Here is a 27,488-nt window from a genome sequence, read left to right as displayed (position 1 = left end):
TGTGTCATTTGATAAGAAAAAAAAATATATGCAGAATAACGTGATGAATAATATTTTATTTACATGTTTTGAGCTTAATTAAAAGATCTAAGCGAAAATCTGAATTTAAATGCTTAAGAACGTTTCGATAACAACGTATTCAACTCTTTCCTTATTTCACTCAATTTCCTGTCTTGATGTTTTAGCCTAGAATTAATGTCTACTGTCATACTATCCAACTTATTTTCAACAATGTGCACACTGTGCTGTAACTCTTGTATGTGGCATAATAACTGAGCATTTGAAGGGCTGTTGGTGCAAGTAAATGAGCTGTAATGAAGGGCAGATATTCCAGATACGACCTTTTTCAGTTCTCGAAGCTCCGCTTTTATGTCGTTGAGCTCGGTGCTGTGTGTTTCGAACATATCCAAGACGCATCTCTCAATATCGAATATTTTTCTTTCTGCTATGTTTCCGCGCAACGTGCTGCCACGGCTCACAGAAGAATAATGCTCGATGCTGTAATAATCTTCATTACTGGAGGAATTTATTTCGATTTTCTTTGGCATCACAATAGATTCGGCAGAATAGTAGCTAAGGACACTTTTGTCATCGTTCTCTACCTCGTTGCAAGGTTCTACTCTATCTAGGTGAGCTTCGACGGCTTTGTCGCAAAACTCTTTTTTGGGCTCCTGAACATTAGAAATGGCAGTGTTAATGTCCATCGTTTTGCTAGTTTTGATAGGAGTGCTTCTGGGAAGGGTATCGGCCTTAGGAGGAACACTTTCGACCGGTGGCTGCCTTTCTGGAAGTTTGATACGACTCTCTGAACAAGCACGCCCCCTCAAAGTGTTTCTCCGATCAAAGCAGCTTGCAAAGTCTTTCTCCTGGACAATGAATCTCTTTTCAGGACCTAATAACGCTTTCAAAGCTATAACTCGAAATGTCATGTTGCAACTAATGTATCCATCATCAGGAATATTGAGAGAGGCAGTGCAATCTTCACATGACTGTCCACTTAACAGCCATAAGAGTTTAGTGTTATTAAAGGTACTGATAGCTATCCCCTTTGGTACTTTACCTTTCTCTAAGACCTATAAAAAATATATATATACATTGAGTTTTAAGCATATATCTATATAGCATAAGTTGCATGCTATAAACAAAATTTAAAAGGTAAGTTATAAAAAATGAATATTTCTAATTAACCATAAATAAGTATCCTGACATTAATTACCACAGATTATTGTATACTAATTTCACATTAATTACCACAGATTATTGTGCAAATTTTACACTTCCATTAACAATCCCAAGCTAATTTGGCATCTTGCATCAGTCTTTGATCATAATCTTTTAAGATATGCTGAGCTTTTTAAATATTAAGTTTTGTTTACTGCCTTAGGAGGAAAGCACTGTTTTCTTAGTTCATTACCATAATTTGTTTCAATGATTAATTTTTCCCCTCATAATAGCTTTTAAAAACATAATGAATTTATGTGTCAGAAACGAAGTAATAAAAATACATTGAAGTACTTCTTTGAATACACATTTGAGTTTACACTTAATATATTATAGAAAATTGTTTTTTGATAAAAGCTGCTACACTTGAACAAAACTATTACACATGAATCAAGCAAAACTGTATGACATTATCAGAAGAAAATTATGTCAACTTCTTACAATTTAGAACTATATTTGTAAACTAACGTCAAATTAACTTAAGATTAAAACATCTCTGCTATAACATTTTTGAGTTGTGTGTAAACACAAACCAGCTTTTGACGCAGAAAGGCACTTGGAAAACAGAAGCAAAAATCGAGATATTAATTCCTTTATGCCACATTTTCCAATTTATAAAAATGGTAACCAATTATTTTAATGTTATCTATGCTACACGCTAAAAATTCTTTTAAATTTTTAGGTAAGTCAGTTTTTATTCTAAAATTAAGTTATGATCATTTTAGACTAATTGAAACAAGTTTATCAATGATAATATTGAAATATTTGGCCAATTTTTTATAAAATCCACGCTTAATGTACTTTCATCTAAGCAATAAATCACATTTTATAAAAATTTTATTTCTCTCAAATAAATAATTAGCTTTTAGTCTGCTGAAGTAGCATGAGTCTCTCTTAAAAGACAACACAATACTGGTTTACATTACATAAAAAAATATACAAATTTTAAATTTTAGTAATGTCTGCGACAATAAAAGTAGTTTTGGGGTGATAAAAAAAAAAACCTAAAAATGTAAGATGTCATTCGAAAGAGTTATTTTTTTAAAAAATCAAATCATTACTCATAGTTAATAAAGTAATATTCACCATTTCTGTTATCTTTGCAATAGGAATCTTTTCTACGGAAAAAAATTGAATCCGAGAACTACAACTGCTAGCAACTATACAAATGTTAGTCATTGGCTGTAAATAAAAGGAAATATTAATGATTTGAAATATTGTACGGTGCATAAATAAAAAAAAATGGAACAATTGAATTTGAATCCTTTCATGTTAATTGATACCATTTGTTAATGTTAATTTTACGTTACCTACCTGGTAGTATCAATTGAGCATTGAGAAATAATGGTAATTAATGGGTGAAATGATTCCATATTCCGGGCATACGTGTTCTTCACATTTCTCATGAGCCAGGATAACATGAGCTCATAACATTCACATTTCATTATACACTTACATGAAATGTTAAATTTTACTTACAATCATTTTTAAGTAAAAACACCTATTCAAATAATAACTGTACAGTACACTTGTTAATTTTTTATAAAATAAAAAAAACTAGCAGTAAATTTCTTTGTTATATTTCATAAAATTGTCAAAAGTTGGTATTTAATAAATCTGATATAGTTTTTTAATAAATATTAGCGATTTTTCAAAATAATCTAACATGCCGAAAATTACTTTTTGCAACTCAAACTTAACATTGGAAATAATATTATCAGTGCAGCCAAATCATTTACTTCTATTGAGGTATTCTGTAGTCAAGAATATATATTTTAGATCTTTTTAAAATAAGCAGTAATTATAATTGCAAGAATTAAACATCCACCTACATGACCAAATATGTGAAGAGTTTAATTAAAAATAATTCTATGAACAAAAATAAATTATCAAATGATTTAAGTTTCAGAATTCTAAAGCAGGCTACTAGTAATCTTATCTGAAAAGTATTTACATTTTCAAACATGTATTTTTAAGTAACCAAAAAAATAATAATATTTGGCAAAAATCATCTAAACAGTTTTTTTTTAATAATATTTTTTGAAGTACTATTTTAGTACATGAAAATCCTATCATTAGATTAAAAGTTATTCATGTTGTTCCATTTTTTGCGCACTGTACACAGATGCATTCAAAGCAATTCATAAATGTATTATATAAGTAAAAGAATTGAAATATAAAATATTAATTAATGAATAAAAGGACAATAAAATAACTTTTGTAAAAACCTTATTTTTCATAAAGTCCTTAATAAAATGTCCTCAAACATTTCCATTGTTGCCTATGTTAAAAAAATTTCATCCATTTTCTTTATAGAAAAGAAATTTAAAATTAAGTTTTCTTCAAAAAAACAAGTCTTTTACTTTTTATATACCGACAGGACCTTTTAACTGCCACAAATATTTTCCCATTGCATTGAAACAGAATAATTACAGAATATTACATTGGAACTTGTCTGTCTCTGGAATAAGACTTTCTGTTTATCATTCTTAGCTGTAAACACACATTTATTAGAAGCTAAACATCACCTATGGAAGTTTTTAGTTGTTGATATTTTATTCAAGATTGCCATTTCATGATTTCTCATTTTCATTCCTCAATTCTCAGCTTTCTATCTCGATCATATTTTCAAGTAAGTCTTTCGTGTTTTTTTATTTATTCATAACTAGTTATAAAACATTTCACATTTTCAACTAGTTATAAGACAAAGTATTAAATGTTTAATTTTAATTAAATGTAGTGTAAGTACTAAATTTAAAACTTTATGAAAAATGGACATTATTTCATGGGACAAAAAAGTTTCACATAAAGCTTTTAATAATTTCGTAAATAAAGGGTTATGAGAGGATTGGAAGTAAACAAAATTTAAGAATAAAAGGACTGAAATATGTCTACCATAGTACAATATCAAAAACAATGGATTGTTTTTCTCTATATGTCCCACAGCCATGTATCTGACATTGAACTGCGATTAAGCACATTTTATGATAAGTTATACAGTCAAACCCCGATATAGTGAACGAAATGTTCGGTCCCGTGCCTTGCTATACACAGATAATGTTATTTTTTGTGGATATAGTGAACCAAAAAAGTGAGGAAGTTGGATATAATGAACTTTTTTCTGTCTTCAACTGATTTTTTTTTTAAAAATTTTGTAATAATTTTGAAATCAATATGCATTTTCTGTCAGAGGGAATGTGTAATTATTCATTATTGGTCAAAGGATTGAACACTAATATGCATTTATAAGGCCCTCATTTCAACTCCTTTTTGCTCTCAGTTCAGTTAAAAAAATCCTGCAAACAAGTGTCTCAAATTTATTATGGCTATCATTAAACCTAAAACGTTCTTCATTGAGGATAAAAAGGGCATAATCAGAAAAATTGAAAATGGATGCAATCAAGCAGATATTTGCAGGGAATATAAACTATCAAAATCTGCAGCTTGTAATATATGGAAAAATAGGCAATTAATAATTTCTGCTCATGAAAAAAATTTAGATGGCAGAAAAAAGTTGAGAAACGCAGATCACAAGGATGTTGAAGAAGCATTACGGAAGTGGTTACGTGGAAGCATTACGGAAGTAAAAAAGCCGCAATCTTCCAGTATCTGGACAAATCTGGTCGATGAATTTGCTAAGTGATTTTATGAGACTACTTTTATGTGGGAAGAGTGGGGAAGTGTTTCCATAATGTTGTTAAACATGTTCAGGATTGCTCATCAGCTAAAGATTTTTTTTTGTACAAAGAGTAATGAAAAAAAACCCACATTTTTTGCTACTACATAATATTTTTCAGTCATTTATTTGAATGATGTGTAATAATAGGGAGGAGTTTGGGAACCATTACGTAGTTAAATTGCCTGCGTAAATATAGTGAACTCCTGGTTATAGTGAACCAAAATTTCGGTCCCTGGAAGATTCACTATAGCGGGGTTTGACTGTATTAATTTATTTGCTAAATGCTACTTTAATACAGATAAACTTCAGTATTTAATGTTATTTCTTCAAATATGTATACTTTTGTTGATTCTAACTTATAATAATTAATTTTTTTTTTAAAAATTTCCCCAAATTTTAAAAAAAATAGACTCTAAAGTTTTATACAAATTGATGTAGTCTCACCATAAATGACCGCAATTGCAACAATTATTTGACTTTAAAAAAAAAAACTCTTACTATGATGTCTAAAAAATTTTACCAACATAAAAAATTACCTAAATGGCATATTTTTCATAGAAAAAAGTTTCATCTTTGTTATGATAAATATAGCACACACTGCATAACCAATTCCAAAATTAGTACACCATGTTTTATATGTTTATTAACATACTTAAAATTCTTTTGATAAATTTAAAAATCTATTTAAGGTTAAAAATTTGTAATTTTGAATTAATAATTTTTTATTGATTACTCAAAATTGTAGAAACTAGTGTTATTATAAATCTTACAATTTGGTTTTAAAATATATAGATTTGAAAACTAATATTTAGCTCAAACAAATTAAAAGTATCTTACTAAAATCAGACTTCATTCTTAATAAATTTGTTTAAAATTAAAAAAAAATAGCAAGAAATATAAATTTAACTTTTGTAATCCAAAATAAAAGAGAAAAAAACTTAATGTTTTAATTTTGAAGGTAAAATAAGTAAAGAAAAAGTATTTAAAAAGAAATACAGATTTTCAAGAGCAACTGTTTCAAAACATTAACCAACAAGAAATGAATTCCACTTAGGAAAATTAAATTACTGAACAAACTTGGAAAAAATAAATTATCTCTCACACTCTTACAAATAAAATAGCTTTCAAACGAATACTTCAACTTGCTTGAATCATTTCAAAACTAATAAAATGTTTTAACAGAAATTAAAACAAAGTATGTTTAAAAAAATAAAATTTGGCTACGTGATATTAAAAATCTAATTAGTTAGAAATAAAATGAAAATACACTAACAAAAAGAAATATAATTTAAAGTAAAATAATTTCAAACAAAAACTCAATAATTTAAAAAGAATTAAAATTAATCAGCAAATTAAAAATATAAACTGGAAAATTAAATTATACTGTTTCTTTAACATTGTTTAACAAAAAAAAATTGTATTTGGTTAGAATAAAACAAAAATCAAAATAAAATAAAACGAAATAAATAAAACAAAATATAAATAAAACCTTATACAACCAAACGTACACTCAAACCATATGGTGATCAATTTTCAAAATGGTTAGTCATAGTAATACAAATTCTCCTTCTTAAACATGATTTTATTCAGATCTTGGAATTCTTGACATCCCTGGAAACCTAGAAAAGTAAGAAATACACACAACATTTTCATGTATTTCTGTTGGTACCAGAATAGGAGCTTTGTTAAAACTTTTCTGCATTTGTTGAGGGCTTTATTTTACGGGGTTAAAAATAGAATTTAGAAATACACGAATAAATATATTTACATTTTAAGGAAAATATAGGTACTTAAATCATACGAGTTATTTGTGTGATTACATTATGCTTCTGAAAATATAACATGGTAAGTAAAAAATACAACATTTAAATGTATTTCTATATGTACCTAGTGCAGTGTGTAAGAGCTAGGTACTTTTCTGAATTTGATGAGGGCTTTATTTTATGGAATTAAAAGTAGAAATAAGCAATAAAAACAAAATAATAAATGTTAAAATGTATATATTAACAAAAATATTAACATTTTAAGCAAATGTACTAAAATCATAAGATTCATTTGTAGTTACATTATAAAAAAAAGCACACACACATACTTCAGCTAATGAAGTTAGTCTCCTTGTAAATGAATTTTCATAAAAAAAGAATTAGATAAATATAGACAGGCTATCTGTGCACCTGGAAAGTCATGAGAAATCATGGAAAGTCATGAATTTTGGTATTGAACAAAATTTGTCATGATTATAAGTTTTTTTTATTAAAAAAAATCATGGAAAGTCATGCATTTAGGCTGCCCAAAAATCTAATTTTTAAAATGGAATTTACCCACCCCCNTTCCCCCCCCCCCCCAATTTTATGGTGTTCCGAATAACAAAATCTCCTCTCACAGTCATACTTTATTAAAATATAAAGTGTTTTTATCGTGTTCTTTAAAGATCATGGTGTTCTTTCAAAAAATGAAAGAAAAAACATTTCTAGACCGAATTATCTTTTAAACTTCTGTAATTTCAGAATTTTTGTTATTATTATTTTTTTATTTATCAATTTAAAATCCTAGCTGAAGCAAGCCAGTCATTGGCGAATTTTTTTTTTATTCCGAAATGAGAACAGAAAAATCAAGAGTATTTCTTTTCCAATGAACAAGAAAAGTATCTTTAGAATATAATTCAATAGAAAAAAAAATTATTTGCTTTTGTAGTTTTTTTCCAGCTATTTTACTACTTCAACTCTTTCTTTACTCTGTTTTTTAAATTTACAATCTATAAATATGAAGTACAGCAGTTTTGGTTATACCTATCATTTCAATGGTTATTATAATGCTTTTTTAAATTTATTGTTGTGTTTTTGTTGGAGAAAATAATAACTTTTTTAAGTCATGAAAAATTCTTGGAATTAGTCATGGAAAGTCATGAATTTCAAAATCTAAAATGTAACAGATACCTTGTATAGAATTTATCCAGTTTAAGTTATAACTACTAAAATTTTCCTTAACAGCTATTATATTTAATAAATATTGATAATATTCATAACTAATACAATATCCATATCTATATTGGTTATGAAAAAATAACATGTATGGGATGAAGGGAAAAGTATTTTATTAAAGTACTACACATGTCCTTTTGGAAGAAGAAAAAAAAATGTCACCTAATATTTACTTCAATTTTATTAGTTAGAAATTTAATTAATTTTTGATTAATTAATTTTGAATAATTAATTTTTATTTAATTAATTAATTTTTTAGATAGAAATAAGTGGCGAAACATTTAAATATATTAGTCAGTACATGTATCAGTATTTAAAAAAATAATAATAAAACTAAGACCATTTTTACCTCATACACCATGATATTTGGAGTTAAAATTTCTTCAATATCTATTTTAGTCATGATATATGGTTTGCCATCTATAGCATTATATCCAATTAATAGTAGTTGTGAGTTGGCAACTAAAGAATTCTAGAATTAAAAAAAAAAGCATTGACTATCAACAATAGGTGAAATAAAATATCAAGGTCAGATAACATTGGGGATAACCTACTATTATTATGCTAAAACTAGAATAAAAATATACCTAAAATTAAGCAATGAACAAAGAGAAAACAATTTTGATAAATTAGTTCTTTACTCTCAATGCTATAAAGAACTGTTCACACAGGTAAAAAACACATAAAAAGATTTAAAATATAATTATTTTGCTTATTGCATGCAATTTTACTTTAATAAAAAGTTTAAAAGTTCTTTTTATATGCATATATAGATTTTATTTTAACAAGGTTTAAATGTTAAAGAGACCAAATAACAGAGAGATCTAAGGTTCCAACATGGTGCCACCACCCCCAGGGCTATTGAAGACTCTTATGGGGCATTAGAACAATTTGTACAACTCACAGAAAAAATTATTTTAAATATAGAGTGGGCATTAAATTAACTACTTCTTTTGTTTTGTATTAAAAAACCGGTATATATTTAACTCTGCATACATTAAAATGTTTCTAAAATAATTATATTAATTTAGCAATTTATTGAGAAAGGGATTACTAACCCATTATAGTGTATACAACACTTTGCTCTTACTGTTCAACTCAGAAAAATTTTAACACTAATTAGTCCAATAATTTTTTTTCCTTGAAAAGTAAAATTTTTTCTTCTTCAATTTTTAACAAATTATTTTGATATTTTTTTACTACTAAATCTTCTACTAAATTACTAAATTTTCACAATGTTGCAATTGATATCAATTTTTTCATAATTATATTGCAGAAGCAATTAGATTTCAAAATTTGGTATAGTAACTTAATATTCTGCAGTATCCACTTAAGAATTCCTTAGTATCTGCTTTATGTTAAAGGGTTCTATGACATTCTTATGCAATTAAAAATCTTTTTATTTGAATTTCACCTAAACTGCTATTTTCCTTATAAAAACACATTTAAAGTATAAATAATTTTACTGCAACCAACTGAGGGAGTGAGAGAGGTTGATTTTTTATATTTTCGATTGTTCTAATTTAATTATTTAATTGTATTTAAACATGCCTTTAAAATAAAATACAGGTGTATATGCGGTATCGACGTGGTTTTAAGTGACGTCATGCCTCCCGCAGATCGAAAGTTGTACAAATCTAAGATAAATATACCACAATAAATAAAATAGAATTAAATAATTATTATTAGATCACAGTGTTATCTAATAATTATTTTTCAAGACCTATAAAAATACGTAGTTTAATATTTCAATTTATAATTTTTAGCATAACCTTTATGTGAGGGTAAGTTTATTAAAAAATTAGCTAAATAAAGATTAAAATATAAATTACATTTTTCAGTAGGAATTTTCAACAAAATAGCAATATGATTAAAGTGTGACATAGGAAAAATGTTTTTTAAAAAAAGTTGCTTCTAAATATCTTAGTAAAAAATTTTTATACAAGAACATTGAACATTTCTTTTGACTTTGGTGGTTAATTGAAAATAGGTTAGAAATCTATGATCTAGAGAATTTCAATTCCCTAGGAGTCTTAAGGAGGAGATAATAACTGAAATTTCATACCACAAAATTGTAGTTCACGCATTTGAATAGATTCTTAATTATAAAAACTCAAATATTGAATTTTCAACTACGAAATGTATTCAGGATTATTTTATACCTCTCTGAATCAATGTTTCCAGAAAGCTAATATCAAGGTAACACCAGCCTATTTAAATCAAGGTCATAAAATTAATCACTCCAAAAATGATCTCCTTTATTATCATTAAACCTCATTATAAAAACATAGGAGTTAGGAAAACTTTCATTTTATTAGTACTTTTATCTTAAAAAGAATAGTTCCAGGAATAAGTATTAATTAATAAATTTAATTTTAAATTATTAGAAAATTTATTGCAGATTTTGTAACAATTTTCTCCCCTTCTCCAAACAAAATTCCATTGCCTCACAATTGTTCAGCTAAAATATCAGGTCATTCTGTCGAGTAGTTTTAAAATTTTCACTTTTTGAAATCATAACTTTAATTAGAATCACCCTGAATATACATAGCAGAGATATGCTACCCTGGTATATACGTCGCACCCGTAAAACATCAGAAAAGCCGCACCATCGGATATGTAGCAAAAAAATTTTCTGCGAGAACGATCGGGGAATTAATGCATCTGTTTCAGATAACAAGTTCTATGCAAAATGAATAACTAAACATTTAAATATCATTAAAATAATTACATACAAAAAATTAATATTCAATCTTACTTAAAATCAGAAACTTTGTATTTCTATAATTATCATCATAACTTTTCAAATGTCCGTAAAATTGTACAGTGTAAAATTGAGCGCAATTGAATTGCAAACGCATTACGTTAATAAATAACAATTTAAAATACTCGAATTTTATGTAAACAAAGTGATTAAGAGTCTAAATATAATAAAAATAAGCCCTCAAAAGACAATAAATTGATTAAAAGAATTTTACTAGGTGCAAAATTTTACGATATAGAACAATTGCATCACGTCACTTTACGTAATTTGATTTGAAATACCTAAATATTATTAAATCAAATAATTAAAGGGCTTAAAATCTTTACAATAATTCACAAAAATATTAATAATAATTGAATAAAATAAAATACATCTTGCGTTGTGCAAAATAGTACTGCACAAAACAATCATGAATGCATCCAATTTCTTTCAATTAATTTTAAACTTCTAAAATTTTAACCTATCAAATGATACAGCTAAAAACTTTTAAAATAATTTTTAAAAAGTAGATGCAAGAAAATAAACAAATTATCTTGTTCTGTGCAAAATAAAAGCATAAAATTATTGTGAACACATTACCTCTTTTATAATTTATAATATCCCAGTTATAAATAAATCAAATGATTAAACAGCTAAAAATTGTTTCAATGAATGTTAAATATTGAATAAATAAAGCAGCTCATGCATTCCTTTTTTAGCCACACTCATTAATGTTGTATCATTTCTCTCGAACGAATTGCGGAATCGTATATTTTCGAGACTTGGAAATTTACGATAAAAAAGCAAAGCAAAAATAATGAAGTTGACCTTCAAGATAGATCATTTAAGCATTTCACTCCACTCCTTCAGTTTCGAGAATGACATGGCTTGCATATTTTTCTTTCAAAATTTTTTTCACACCTGCAACAGAAGAAATGGGGAATCGCATTTCCACGGATCCTCATAACAGACTATTCAAGGGGAGACTGCGGGAGGGAAATTCGTCAACGGCATCTTTGATTAAAAGGGAGATCGTCTGTTGCGCTATCGTTGCATTCTTGCAAGCTGTTTTTCAGCATTTTTAATTCTTTAGATTCTAAAGATGAGTAATAATGAAATTTTGGAGAATCGATGCAATAAAATAAAATCTTTATGCTCAAGTAGTTAAAAAAAGAAAACCTTTGTATAAGCCACCCCATTAGATATGCAGCCCATACCAAAATTTAATATTTCAAATCATAGACACTGTGCTGCCGCAAAATTATGGTATATATATATATTTTAATGAAGTAATAGCATTATTTTGGAAGATTTTTTGTCTTCAAAATTATACAGTCTTCAATTTTAATATAGTGGTCAACATTTTGTCATCTTATTTGATATACAACATACTATTAGATATTATCAGTAATGAACTAAAACATCAATAAAAAAGAATAATGAAAAAATGACAGCAAAAATTATTATAGGACAGCATAAACTTAAATTAAAAAGTGGATTTTTCACACCAATTAAAACATTTGATCCATTTTAATATGTAGTAATATACAATAAAACACATGTCTTACTGAGTTTGATGTAGAAGGCCCATTCTCCCCAACTGATGTGTGAGAAGTATTTTCTACTTGGTGTCTAATTACATCACTCAGTGGCAATTCTATGGCACATAAAAGACGTGTTTGATCTACAGTTTCTAAGCTGCACACTCTAAATTAAAATAGAAAACCTTACTGGCGAGTAAAATTAAACAAAATCAAAAATAGTTATGACTGTAACATAACTGACAATATATGTGCACATAAACAATATGCTGATAAAGATGCAACCTGAATTATGTATGTATTCTTTTTTGGCTTCTATAAAGCAATTAAAACAAATGAGATAATGATTTTAATTCTATGTGCAAATCCACCAGAGAAATAAATAATAATATTTATAAAACAATTAGTCTATCGAATAGTTAAGATAATATAACAAATATACTAACCTTCCTATGACAAACGAAAAAACTGGCTCACACAGGTCGGTGTCATAAGTGAAATTATAAAACTGAAATACAAAAATTAAAAATTAGTACAAGTCCATTTTAAAAATTCCACTTTGACTGAATAAAATATAATAGCATAATTAAATAACTAGTATGATCATCCTATCTAATAATGAATTAAAAATATTAATATTAAATAAAAAAATTAATTGTATTTAATTTGATTGGTTTGTTAAGGCCACACTAATAAGCATGGCTAAGATGTTAATGGTAAATGCATTTTTGGTTGCTTTATCCTTAAAGGGACAATATTTAGGATCTTGTGGTCATTTTTTAGGAATATGTATTAAATAATATTTTTCATTTTAAGAGCATTCAGCTAATAAATTAATTTTTTCCTTTATGAATTAGCATAAATTTTTGATTACATTTTGTTATTTTAATAAGCATGGCTAAGATGTTAATGATAAATGCATTTTTGGTTGTTTTATCCTTAACGGGACAATATTTAGGATCTTATGGTCGTTTTTTAGGAATATGTATGAAATATTATTTTTCATTAGGAGCATTCAGCTGATAAATAACTTTTTTCCTTTATGAATTAGTATAAATTTTTCATTACATTTTGTTATTTTAATAAGCATGGCTAAGATGTTAATGATAAATGCATTTTTGGTTGTTTTATCCTTAACGGGACAATATTTAGGATCTTATGGTTGTTTTTTAGGAATATGTATTAAATATTATTTTTCATTTTGAGAGCATTCAGCTAATAAATTACTTTTTTTCCTTTACGAATTAGTATAAATTTTTCATTACATTTTGTTATTTTAAACATCAAACAATAACAAGTATTTATGTTGAACCCAAATTTTTTCAAGATGCAAGAATTATTTTTTGGACAGTAGAAATTTTTAAATTTTAAGAATATCAAAAAAACATTTGATAATGCAATGCCATTCTGATGTTTTACAGACATAAAAATGGGGGTAAGAGCCATAGGGTCAGAGTCATGGGGGTCAGCAATGGTTGGGTGACACAATATGCAGGAGATTTTTATTTATGAAGATAATTTTATAATTTCACTTCTTGAAAATTTTCATTTATCTTTATCAAATGTTTATGTACATTTAATTTTATATATAAATTGCATATTTATTTTGATAATTACCTTATTTTTTTAAATGTATTAAGACAAGTTTTAAAGAAAGTAAAATAAAAAAATTTAGAAAATCTTTAAGGCCATTATGTATTTTTGATGATTTTATTGAGGCTCTATTTGTACATTTTAAAAGCATTTTTTTTACAGAATTTTTAAGTTATCAACATCTTAGTTCTTGGCAATAGTCAAAGATTATCCTTCATAATGATCTGAAGAGAGTAAAGGCAAAGTACCAGCAATACACTCCCACAATTTAGTTTGGAGAGAAAGATAGTGGTATTCGTTGAGCTATGTGCCTTGTACAAAAATTTTATTTTATTTACCTATTTTTATTGGAATTCAAATTTTATGTTTTTGTAGAGACACACTGTAGAATAGAATTTGAAAATAAGAATTAATCTCAATTTTATAACACCCTACAAATATTAAATGGAAAATTATTTCAAAATGCTTCCTTAATAGTTACAGACACTTTTGAAAATAATGCTTTTTATATATTGCTGTATTTAAACCTTGTTGTATGCATGAGAAAAATATTAAACATAAAAGTTTAAGGTATAAAAAGCAAAAAATAATGATTAAGTTTTTAAAGTTAAAATAAGTTTATAAAACAGGTTAGATTTTGCACTACACATGCATAAAAATTCTGAAAAAGGCTTGCTATGTTATTAGTATAATTTCACAATATAATTTATTTTTTAATAATATTTTGAACTTTATACTTTGGAAATGTAAGAAAAACACTTATAGTAATGTTTAAAACTTGGGAAATTTTAAAAGAGAGAATATATTTACACTTTTATGTTCTAAGGTTGATAAATCATGCATTAAAGTTCTAAGAAAATTAAAATTAAGAAGAAAAAACTAAAAAAAAATCTAATTTTTAAAAGAAAACATATATAATGACTACAGGAAATTTTCTTTTCAAAAGAGTTAGTATTAAGTTTTTTAAAATACATTAAAATTTTACTGATAATTAGCAAGTGATAATAAATTGCTCATATTGAAATACTCCTACCTCTACATTTATCTTTTAAAGATATTGTAGTTCAAGTTCTCCAAGAAAAGTGGATCAAGACACATTAAGAATTAAAAACGTAAGATCAAAACAAGATAGAAAACTTACAGCATTGAGACAGACATAGAAACAGTGCGAATTGTGATTTCAAGTTTCTCACGATAATATAAAAATCATATTATATAGTTGAGAAATATCTGACAGTAAGCAGAAGAAAAAAATTAAATAAAACTTATTATTTTAGAGCTGAATAGCTAATAAATCATAAAACTGTATGCACTATATTTAAACATAAAAAACAGGCAATTGTTTTCTTTTTTTGCAAGCAGATTTTTTTTTGCATTAGACACTTGGAAACTTAAATAAACACAAATTTTTAAACTGAAATACATACTGAAGTGCCAAAATTCACAAGATGATGGTACATAAATATTTACATATTTGTACTAATAGGTACAGCAATTAAAGTTTCAGGATATATATTCATAATTATAAGTGTTCCTCATTCTGCAATAAGATCATCAAATTACAACAGAATTTTAAAGGTATTTGGCCACAGAATATGCATAGTAATTTTTATGAAGACAGTATCATCTATCACAGTTTTGATGGTGTAATGCTAATACGATCTCTAAAAATAGTTTTCCAACAGAATTATTATAAATTTCAAGCAACGATACTTTATTTGATTACGATACTTTATTTGATTTATTTGATTAAATTACATAAAAGTTTATAATAACATTTTAAAGTAAAATGTAGAAGGGTATGCCTTCCCTGATAGTGCTTATTAATTTTAATATTACTTTGTTTAATAATAATATTCTGCATTTACTTCATAACTGTTTAATAATTTCCTGTTAAAATATTTCTTTGTTTATAATACTTCATACTTTTGATTTTTACTTAAAATAAAGATGTTGATGCAGATATGTTGCTAATTTCGTTTTTCAGCAGCCGAATAATAGGTATATTTGCACACTTCCATTCGCATGCAGTCAATATAGATGTTTCATTTGACCATCTAATTTTGTAGACTAATATGCCTGATCAAGCATGTAAAAATTTTGTGATTGAGGCTTGGTTTTTATATAAACTCGTACGGCTTAAAAGGCCAGACTCGTCCCAATTCAACAGTGAAAGGTGTTAAGACAGGGAGGGAAAATTCTAGTTACACTTTTAATCCACCTTATTTAATTTTCCCAAATAAACTGATGGTAGACTTACACTTTATTCAGCAGTATCTTTTGAGACATGTAAAATAAAAGGCCGACATATAATCAGAACTTAAAATATAAAGTGAGCGGTAATTTAAATTTTCCTTTTTTAAATGATACCAATATAGTTTTGCAACGAGTAGTTTTTGAACGGTACTTAAAAAGTACACATTTGCGTTTTTTTAATTTTTGATAAATATTTTTGCTTTTGTGCAATTTACACATTGTAAAAACCATCCAAATCAGTTTTTATCTGTATAAACTGTAATAAAATTCAATTTTCAAAAATCTAAAAACTGAAAAATGTGAAATTTTAAATTATTGATTCAAAACAACAAATCACAGATTTTTATTGCTTTAAAATTTTGAGGAAAATTTCATTGAAGTTGAAAAAATTATCAAGCTCTATTATTCTTTTTCTAATCTAGTAAAGTAACCCTTTTATTTTCCAGTTTTTTACGAAAGATATTGAGCTGCCAAATAATACTATATCATCAAAAGTTTGTTAAATGAAAAAAAAAAGAAGAAAAAAAACACAAAGAAAATAAAAATCAAAAATTTAACCTAAAATCCAAGATGTAGCAGGTTGAGGCCTCTTAAGGAAAACCTTATAATAATAACTACACAAAAGGTTTTTTTTATTGTATTAGGGAAATACAAATAATTAATGATAGTTAAAAATTCAAATTAGCAGTATAATAATGAAATCATGAAAAAATAAGACACGATATACAGTTTCTACCTTGTGTTACTGAATTACAGTTTACTCATTAACTGAGCCATACAGGATTAAATTTATTAGAAAAAATAGTTTTGGCGAAATGTAAAACCTTTATGACTATAAGAATCTAATCATTTTACAACAGGATTCACAGCTTGTAAATTTCAAAAAATTTTCTGTGAAACTACATTTTTGGAAATCATATTAAATCACAGGAATGTTTATATGTATGTCTCTTGTGGCTTCCAGAAAACTTTTCAATGGTTACAGAAAATATTTTCCATTGTATTAGTGAAATACAGAATAAAATATGATATTTGTATTGTAGTCTAAATTTACGTCTTCATACATTTAACCTAGATAACTAAAAAAATTTCTAATAGACTATCTGCAAGTTTTTGGAATTCCTGACATCATCATAACACATTAAAACTACAATGAATGCAAATACCCCTACATATAAAAAAAAATTTAGGAGAAAATTAAGCTACAATAGTTAGTCACAAAAAAAAGGAAATATAAAAATAAGTGTGTTCTTAAATTCAGAATCTATGAGTTGAATGATTAGTCACAGATGACCATTGAGTTATCCTGAGATTACAAATAATTAGCTAATTACAATCAATTAAGTTTTGGGTAAAAATAAATTTTAGAGAGAGAGGGATAAAATCAAGGATAGAAAAATTATATGCACCATGTTTTCAGTTTTAAAGTTATCAATAAAAAAATATTCAGACAGCAGTTAAAAAGAACAGATAGTGTAACAAAAACGAACTTTTGTTACACAGATAGTCATGTTCACATCTAAAAATTAAGTTTAAAAAATAAAAATTATCTAGTTACACAATACAACAACGTAATTGCATCATCAAATTATAAATGTCACATTTGATAAAGTTCCAATGTGTAAAACACAAGAAATAAAATTTATACCTTTTCACCAAATGATTAGAATTTCCTATGTTAAAACTTAATTTATATAGTTATTTTAGGATATTAATGCAGCTATTAAGCTACAAAATAAGGTTAAAAAAATATTGCTTTTTTTTAAATCAACAGATATATTTGTTCCAATGTTTTCACACCTTAAAAGCAAAGAAAATGTGCAATTGGAAAAATGTGGCCAGATAGTTCAGTCTGAAGACTGAGATTTAAAAATTCTTGCACAATATTTTAAATCTTGATTCCTCTTTAGAAACTTTAGGCTATAAACTTTAGACTCTTTACTCTTTAGAAACTATAGCAATAAAAAAAAATAATTCTTCCTACAATAATTTTTTCTTTATTATTTAGCTTAATAGTTGAATCATATGGGACACACAATACCATGTCATTCTAAACTCAATTGCTATGTATGCCAAAATTTAAAATAACTCTGAACAAAATTTCCTGAGAAGCTTATTTAAATTGTTATTTGTTAGGATCTATTTAATTTGTTAACTTTAAATTTTTAGCCACAAATTAATATTTTAACATGTAATTTTTTTCTATCATTATCAAGCAAATTAAATGATAAAAATAATAGTTATGCATGGAAAAATCTTTGGATCAAAGAGGCTATATATTTCATTATAGCAAAAAAAGTAAATCAGGCATAGCAATATAAAATAAAATAAAAAATTTAAATCTGATAAAGGATGGTCAATGAACGTAATAAAATAAGAAAGGACACATTTCAGACCTTTCCATCATTACAACATTATCTCCTTTTTTATTTTGAATGTAAATAATCTTAATCTAGCAGAAAAATATATGATCAACTAGAAAAAAAAGGTTTTGTGATGAGTTTACAACTTAATAATAGTTTGCACCTAGAATTTAATAGCTGTTCTATTTAAACCATGAAAATAAAATATTAGTTCTGACTGAAGTTTAATTATTGAGTTTTTAAAAGTTAATTAGATTTTTTATCACCGTATATTATTTTCTGCATAGATTAAAAAATTTTAAGGAAAAGGCTAAAAGGAAAAAATTTAAACCATTCTAAAAAGATACAAATATAATTTACAAAAATGGGGTTCATTCTAAATAATCTATATTTAGAGTGAAAAGACTTTACTTAAACTAGAAAATGTTAGAATGCAAAAATATGGAAAAAATGTTGAGATGTACAAAAAGAATGAAGATTTAAAAAAAAGAAAGAATGTGAGCTGTAAAGTTCTTAAATTTGTACCAGTACAGTATGTTGTAAAAAAATCTGTCATAATATTGTAAGTAAAGTTATTTGCCCTATATTGTCTCTTTTGGAAAAGTTTTTCAATGTCATATTAAGAGATTCAAATTTATCATCTAAAATCTTAGTATATGAGAGCAATTTTTTTTTCTTTTATTACAGTCAGGACTAGTTTAATATATGGGTAAATAGAACACTGACAGGGATTTGATTCATACTTCAGAGGTTCATTGACAGACTGCAAAGTTCAATGACATATGGAATAGAATCTGCTATAGCCCACCAAACTTTAACCTTACATATTCAAAGTATTAAACTTAAGTGCCAGAAAAAAAGAAAGACCACTAAGGCATCAGATATTGCATATTAATAGACAAATTAGTATTTGAAGCTTTAATTTCAACATAAAAAATAGCCAAAATAAGGTATTTTGTTCAAGACCTCTATTCAAATAAAACAGTCCAAGTTCATAACATTATAATAAACACTTAACACAAAAATAAAAATTGTAAAATGTGTTCATCTCGAGTGTGAGAAAAGTATGAGCAAGCTTTTGCAAAACTAAAAAGAAAAAATAAACACTGGATCACAACTAAATTTTTCTTTGATAGAACTGTAATTATATATAAGAAAAGTAAGATACTAATTGCTTAACAAGCTAAAACATTTTTACAAAAGTGAAAATGTTTTGCATAAAATTAAGAATTGCATAAAATTCTTAAGATTCTGCTCTGGTGAGCTATAGCAAATTCTATCAGATTCTCATAAAATTTATATTCTTTTGCCCTTGAATTAGAGGCCGTATGATTTTGCCATCTTAGTGATCACATAATTTTTACATAAAATCACATTGATCACAAAAATACAAATATAGATATAAACACACATTAAAGAATTAAAGAAAAGAGAATTTTGTGCAAAAAAATTAAAAATGATTTGGCTTGAAATTGCTTTGGTTATATAATGCAATATTAGAAAGCCCTATTTTACGAATAAGACAAGACTAAAGGCAATATTATATTTTCAGTTGTTTTATTTTCGAATTTTTTAGAAATTTTAAAAATTTTTAATTTTTTTAAATTTTTAAAAATTTTAATTCTTATAATAATTTTTCTTATTTTCTTTTAAAAATTTTTTTCCTTTTGTTACATTTTTTATCTTATTTTATTATATATTTTTATTTCAACAATTGTTAAGTATCTATCAGAAATTGTGAATCCATTGGAGGATAATATTTGTATTGCTCAGAGCTACATTAAAATTAAACTTTCCAAGGACGATAAATAGGTAAGTATTTTACATCACATCAGGTTACATCCCACAAATATTTACAAAGGAAATTCCAAGTAAAAGCTCACCAAAAGTTTTGAATGAGTGGCAAAAATTAACAGAGAACCAGAATAGTTCCAGCAACATGACGTAAATCTAAACAAAAAGGATTAACTTAAAAAACAGTATTCAAATATAGGTATGCAATGTATATGACCATAAAATAATTTAATTAATTTGCAATAAAATCAGAATTAGCTATTTACCTTTCAGTTCCAGAAAAACTTTTTATTTTTTCAAGCGAACCCGTTTTCGAGTCATTATTAAATATAAAGGCTTCATTTTGGCAGACGATACAAAGGACATTGCTAAGAGGGTGCCAAGAGAGACCTAAAAATTATAAAAAATTTCTAAGGAAACTTTTTTAAATATATAAAAAAAAATTATTTAATTATACAAATAAATAAAAGGAAAAGTCAAATCATCATTAGGTTGTAAAAGATTTTAGGAAGAACAAATATTCTATTTTCAATATTTTGTAAATTTTAGTTCCAATAAAAAGTCAGATAAGTTCTTCGCTCTTATCCATCTAGCATTTATCTCATCTCATATAAAAGGGTTAAAAGAATCTAATTTGTAAAAGCAATACCAAACAGTTTTTCTTATGTGTACTATTTATAAGTTCTGAAAATGTTTGCAGATCAATTGAACTAAAAAAATTCCAAAGCGTGTGTGGTGATATTTATTAACATCTTGTTTTAACTGTAACTGTGCTTGATTTTCAATTGTTTTACTATTTATGTTTATAAGTATGTAGTCCTCAGCGGCTAGCCTAATTTTGCTAATTAAAGCTTTATTAAGTTATTATGTCTGCCTAAATTGATTATCACAACAGCGTGATAACTAAATCTAATTATGTTTTACTATGTTTACAACAGAGATTACAATCATCTTAACTGCAGAATGTGTATAAATATCAATGGAATAAAAATATCCAAGCTGATGATGTTTAAGGTAATTTAACTTAGCTTATCTTCAATTGTGCATCAATTGATCAATTGGTTTCCAACAGCGACAAGAGAGAAAAGGTAAAATGCATTGTTACAAATAGCAACAGAATATAAATAGAATTGATTGACTCCCAAACGGTTAACATCATTGATTGGATTAGATTGAATGTAGAAGTTTTATGGCACAAGATACAATTAACATCATTGATATTATATCACATACATAAAATTAATACATAGAAATTATTTCAATGCAACATATATGTCACTATTTAATTTAATGTTTATATGCATCAGCAATTGAAATTAATTTTTTAAACAATTTTTTTTCATTGAAGCTAGTAATACTATTTTAAAAAGTATTAATCTTTAAATAATTTTAATATCTGCCCTAGATATTTATCACTTGATCTCCCAGTAAGAGTATAAATATATATTTTTTTTTAACATAAGAGATATATTTCTCATAACTTTAAAACCATACTTAAAATACAATTTTCCCAAATTGATACGGCCATTTACTTAGTTTAGGATAAGTTTAAATAAAGTGTAATTAGCATAGTTAATTTAAAATGATAAATTAATAGTAAAATAAACAGCTACACTATTTGTTTCCTTTTCAAAATATTACGATATTTATAAAAAATAACAAATTGATCGTTGAATAGTTTAAGGAAGAAATAAAAATTCTATACTTGTAAAGTCAGTAGAGCTTTTCATCTGGAAAAAAAAGTTTAAGAAAAATGCACACATATATTTGATACATTTTATTGGAAAATCTCAAAGCTCATGGCAAGATATTTGAAGAACACTTCATAAAACACTAATCTGGCCAATAATTTGATTTTAATAATATTTTAAAGATTTGATTTATTTAATCATTATATTTTATTAGCTTAAGTAAATAGAACAATAAAAGTAACACAATTTACCTTGACCTTGAGGTAAAGGGATTCCACAGATATAGGCTTCATTGGATATTTTAAAAGGTTCATTAATTTCTTCTTCTACAGCTTTCCAAACAGAAACTTTTAAACCTGCTTCTGATGAGCTAATAACAGCTACATAATAACAATTCTGGTAACAAGGGCTGCAGCTTATGTCATGTATAAGGCTAAAACAGCATAATATTGAATTTAAGATTAAAATTTTAATATATGTATTATAAAAGAAAAAAATCACAGAAATCATAGGAGTTTTAAAATTTTACTTATTGCATCTTTATGAGATTAAAATTTACAGATAATATAAACTTCAAGTCAAAATGGTAAAATGAATTCAGTTTTAGTCTTTATTGCGCTGTTTTTTTCAAACTATCATATCACATAAATAAATCTGATTCAAAAATAAATTTAAAATTTCTAAAAAGAACGCTTGTTTATTAAGTTTAGTCTTCATCTGAAGAAAAATCATACACTCTATATCAGGGGTTCCCAACCTTTTTGTACCTAAGAGCAAATATCAGAATATCGGTCGAATGGCGGGCACCATTTATTTTTTTAAGATAAATTTATAGTTGATAGACGTAGGTAATAATACACACTACATATAATGCTCAAAAAAATTTATTTTAAAAATTAATTTAACTTAGGAATTTAATTAGTATTAGTATTCTTGTGTAAAATAAATGATTACTAAATTGCTTTTTCAAACCATACGAAGCATAAAAATTATTTATAAAGTATATAAAATACAGTCAATGTGGTCTTTAGCATTGCATTTCACTGGCCAACTCTTCATAATTGGGAGAATATGGTGAAATTCCTGCTCGCAAGCAATCATCAAGGTGTTCATCTGTAAGTCGGGATCTATAGTTTGATTTTATGATATTTATTGTCGAAAGCAGTGATTCACACAAGTATGTGGAACCAAAAAGCGACTTTATTTTATATGCTGCTCTTTTTAAGAATGAAATTCATCTCTGACAACTATATTCCAGAATTTCTCATCTGATATAATAGTTTTGAGGATAATGTCATTCTGAAGATCCAAAATTTCTATCTCCACTCCTCGCCTTACTTGAAGAAATTCTGAAATGTGTGTTGCTATTACGGTTACGTTTATTTGGTTGGTAAAAGGATTTACAAAATATATGATAAAATATCTCGATGATATTAAACTGTTGAAAGCGCTTTTCAAATTGATCATGTATGGAAAATGCCCAAGAGACTTCATTTTCAAATGTGATATCCACAAAAACTCTGAACGAGTTTATAGCCCTTATCATTCTTGCTATATGTTTGTCTATTCCCTTCAGCTCCAAGTTTTAATTATTTAATTTTTCCGTTATGAAAGACAAATCTGTTAGCCAAAGAAGATCTCTGAGATCTAAAAATTTTTGGCAGCAAGATAATTTTTTATTTCTTCAGTTAAATCTAGAAATCTATCAAGAACTTTACCTTTACTGAGCTAGCGTACTTATGTATGTATTTGCTTAACATTTTATGGGAAATGGAAAACTGAAATATTTTATCGTTGGGCACAAGCAGCGNATAAATTTAAAATTTCTAAAAAGAACGCTTGTTTATTAAGTTTAGTCTTCATCTGAAGAAAAATCATACACTCTATATTATAAAACTAAGAACATTTTATTCCCTAAAATAAATTTTTACTTAGAAATCAAGAAGTTAAATTAACCGAATTACCTTACAGTGTACCTCATTGGTTCCTTCCAATTTTAAGCTTAAACTGGTTTTTCTGAGTAAGAAATCGATTTTACTATGTGGATTGAATGGAAATTAATGATATAGAGAAAAAAGATATGGTAAATGTTGTTTAGTAACAAACAAAGCATTATATTTACACTTAGAAATAAAAATTATTTCTTAACCATTTCAAATATTTTTAATAATTAAATATCATTTGATAATTCTATCTAATTTAAATTGTTAGCAGTTTAGAAATGAAGAATTTAATAAGGAAAAAAAATTAAGGCATCTTAAAAGTTGTAGTATAGTAATAAGGAGTGATAGTTGCAAGCCATGCTAAAAAGTAAAATAAAGATTTGCCTGCTTTATCTCAATAGTACTTCCTTTTAATTGTACAAAGGGTTAGAAACTGTCTTTCTATTTTGTTGCAAATCATAAATGAAAGGGAGGGGGGTAATAATAGATAAGTAAAAAACAATTTAAGGTTGGTTTTATAGTTAGTTTCTAAATCAGGATGCAACTTAATTTTATGCAGCATTACTAATTAGTAGTCTTTATGCTATGTTACAAATTATAAAGAAAAGAATAAAAAATACCTCATAATTAATACTTTGTAGCTAAAAGGTAAGCTTTAAAACTGGTATTTTATGCAGTTCATTTTAATTTTAAGAAAGACATAAAATTAAATGCCTTTTTGCCATGTTTCAAGTTTTTGAAGAAAAAATTACCCTTACCAGTTTATTAGAGTAAAACATATAAACGATGGCATTTGATACAGTTCCGTTTAATTCTATGCAGAAGTAGAAATTAATGGTGGTTATGTTTATTCAATACACAAACAAGATATTCAATATACTAATTAAGAGTTCTAGATAGAGAATTTCTAAAGCTTCGAATTTAAAATTTTTGAAATTCCAGTGCTTACTTAGAGCCAAAATAACCTTGTAAAATTAGTAAAAACAATTTCCTCACCCTACATTTTCTAATTTTAAAACTTTAGGTAGAAGGTAACTTTGGTCATCCACACACGATACCGGCAGAAGAAAAACAGATGCACCATCACAATAAAGCAATCCCCACACTGGGTTAACACCTAAAAACAAAACATTTTATCAGGAATAAAGAAATTAATATCAGGAAAATTTAAAAGTTGATGTAAACATTAAATTGAATTTTATATTTCTGTATTAAAATTAGAAAAAATTTCAAACAAAAAATTTATTTTATTTAAATACATAATAAAGACCTAGTTATAATGTTATAAGCTAATTGCAAAGAGCTCACATTTTAAAGAATCAGTGAAAAATTATTTACTGAAAAATTAAAGAATCTCCCCTTTTTATGTTAATTTACAACTCAAAAGCTTCCTGAAATGGTAATTTAGCTTTGCCAATCACACCTAGTAGTAATAATTGAGAAAAATCATTAGCTTAATTTAATACAGCTGTTAATAAACTAGTATTTTAATAAAATTAAAGCAGTTAAATTTACTTTATGGTTTTATACTTAGTTTAGTAATAAAGATTTTTTAGTACAATTTAAATTTAGAAAAAGTTTATAATATTACATTATTAGAATTTGTATGAGTAAACCAATAGTACTAAGAATCCAGTTAATTAAACATACATATTTGCAAATAAGTCTTCAATAAAATAGAGATACACATTAGCAGACTTCTTTGCTAAATAAAATATTACAAAAAATAGAAGCAGTAATAAAAGATGATATGCATTTAAATAATCAAAAGCATTTTAAGATGCGAGTATAATATAAATTTCATATTTTTAAATGAAAGAGAGAAAAATGAAAACAAAACCATTCTGCTCTTTCAGCTACAAAAAAGTATATACAAATGAAATATATTTTCTACATGAATTAGCATATATATTTTTATTAAATATATTAATTTATCTATAAAGATATATTTTAAAGAAAAATAAAATGAATCTAACATTTTTTTAATAAATTAGCAGACGTAGTTTTCAGCAACCAACAGCCAACATCCATAGTCCTTTTAACTTCATTCTATTATCTAGCACACAGTTATGAGTTATAAATAAAAATATATATATATTTTAAAAAATCTCATCAAATGTTGTCAATACTTGATGAAAATTTGGTAAGAGCAACGTGTTGCTTAATAAACATTCATACATTCCCCAAAATTTTATAAATTGAGAAGATAAAATAAGTTTTCTCAAAAGTAGGACTCCAATGAGTTGATAGGTCAAGTATTGCAGGTAAATGCTATTTTGAACAACTCAACTCTCCTTCGCAGTGCGTAATGCTAAGCTGTAGTTATGTGTTTACTAGATTTTTTATACATAGCTAATTCTCAGAAGAATACTATTACTTCGATGATTTAAAATTTCTGATTATTTTTCTTTTGAATCATTATGCGCATATATATATTTATTTTAAATTATTCCCAACGGATTCCAATGATTGAAGAATTTCTTCCTGGGGACACCGTATGATCGAGTAAATAAGTCATTATACTTATCTTTTTTTTTATTTGTATATAGGCTAACTGAATTCTTTCGTAATATCCAAAATACTCGCTTCTGTAAACTATAATCAAAGGTCTTTGTTACCTATTATAAAAGTTATTGTTTTTATAATATGTTATTAATGTTATGTTATTGTTATTTTTAGGCATTCATTAGGATGCTATCTCTCCGTATTTTGACAGTTGACTCGTACCAGTGCTCTCCTGTTAAAGAATACGATGTTTGCTATTCAGATTTTCGCGGTAGCGAAATTTATAAAGTTCCCGTTATTCGAGTGGTGGGCAATACTCCTGCAGGTATAATATTAAAACTATATATTTAATTGTTTTTTATTTATTTTTTAAACATGGACTCCTAAACTGTCGTAATGGAGACAACCCTGTACAGTTAAGTCTAACAATGATGACTCTACCGCACATAAACCAATTTTTTTAGTTTAAAATTTTTAAAAAATATGTCCAATATCAGCCTAATTGATAGAATTTATATTTTTAGTAAAATTTTATTCTTAGTTAAAATTTTAAATTTAGTGTTTAAAAAGTGTCTAGCTTGATGACATATTTAATATTTGTTATGAAATGATTAAAATATTTTTACTATATTTAGTGTCACATAATGAAATTTGTAACTAATGATTCAGTAATGTATGCATATTTTTAAACTATCTTCAAATAATTAAATTTTATGGTTTGATTGCTCAAGTAATGTATATTGCGAAATCACTTAATCTCTGAAGCATATGTTTGTTTTAACAAAGTACTTCGTTAAGTTCTATTAAAGGAAAATATTTATTTAAATCTTTAAAATTAAAAATTTATTTTGTTTGCAGAAAAATTAAAGCCATATTATATTTTTTTATATGACCTTGACCTTTTCTCCTATTATTTACTATTAAGTTCTAAAAACTACTTTGTAGAAAAAAATGACTCTTTATTTTATTAATAGAACTGTAAGTTATCAGTAATCTAAAATGATAATTTAAGTGGTGATAATTATATATGCATTATAACTTGTATCAGTGCTTTCTTGTTAAAGAATACGATGTTTGCTATTCAGATTTTTGCAGTCGCAAAATTTATATTCCCATTTTGTTCTTATTTATTTTTTAACGTGGACTCCTAAATTGGAATAATAGAGACGTTTCTGTAC

At 26.0% G+C, this 27,488-nt stretch overlaps 2 protein-coding genes across 5 annotated transcripts in view; one reads left to right on the top strand and one right to left on the bottom strand.

Moving 5' to 3' along the window:
- Positions 1-36: 36 nt before the first annotated feature.
- LOC107442018 (WD repeat and coiled-coil-containing protein) lies at positions 37-26,067 on the bottom strand. The gene is made up of 10 exons (XM_016055456.3): positions 25,782-26,067; positions 24,802-24,922; positions 22,114-22,295; positions 20,438-20,561; positions 20,261-20,327; positions 12,612-12,673; positions 12,193-12,331; positions 8,231-8,353; positions 2,308-2,403; positions 37-1,073 (listed from the first exon to the last, which is right to left on the bottom strand). The coding sequence occupies exons 1-10, from the start codon at positions 25,834-25,836 to the stop codon at positions 114-116; spliced, it is 1,929 nt and encodes a 642-aa protein (XP_015910942.1). The 5' UTR covers positions 25,837-26,067; the 3' UTR covers positions 37-113.
- A 16-nt stretch (positions 26,068-26,083) lies between these two features.
- LOC107442016 (DNA polymerase zeta catalytic subunit) overlaps positions 26,084-27,488 on the top strand; it is a 42,735-nt gene continuing 41,330 nt past the window's right edge. For all 4 annotated transcript variants that reach the window (XM_071183146.1, XM_016055454.3, XM_016055453.3 and 1 more), the window contains exons 1-2: positions 26,084-26,310; positions 26,485-26,635. In XM_071183146.1, the coding sequence (XP_071039247.1) occupies positions 26,497-26,635 (139 nt within the window). In that variant the 5' untranslated portion in view covers positions 26,084-26,310; positions 26,485-26,496. The remainder of the gene's footprint in view (positions 26,311-26,484; positions 26,636-27,488) is intronic.

The sequence above is a fragment of the Parasteatoda tepidariorum genome, chromosome 7, assembly GCF_043381705.1.
Source record: "Parasteatoda tepidariorum isolate YZ-2023 chromosome 7, CAS_Ptep_4.0, whole genome shotgun sequence".
In the NCBI taxonomy this organism is placed as follows: Eukaryota; Metazoa; Arthropoda; class Arachnida; order Araneae; family Theridiidae; genus Parasteatoda; species Parasteatoda tepidariorum.
Note: the sequence above shows the minus strand (reverse complement) of the source record. Positions and strands in the feature narration are given on the sequence as shown.

Coding starts and splice junctions, on each gene's coding strand:
- LOC107442018 (XM_016055456.3), bottom strand. CDS start 25,836: ATGGATGTTGGCTGTTGGTTGCTGAAAACTACGTCTGCTAATTTATTA. Junction 20,328..20,437: donor AGTTTTTCTGGAACTGAAAG/GTAAATAGCTAA, acceptor CTTTTTGTTTAG/ATTTACGTCATGTTGCTGGA. Junction 12,674..20,260: donor CCACTCATTCAAAACTTTTG/GTGAGCTTTTAC, acceptor TTTGTATTTCAG/TTTTATAATTTCACTTATGA.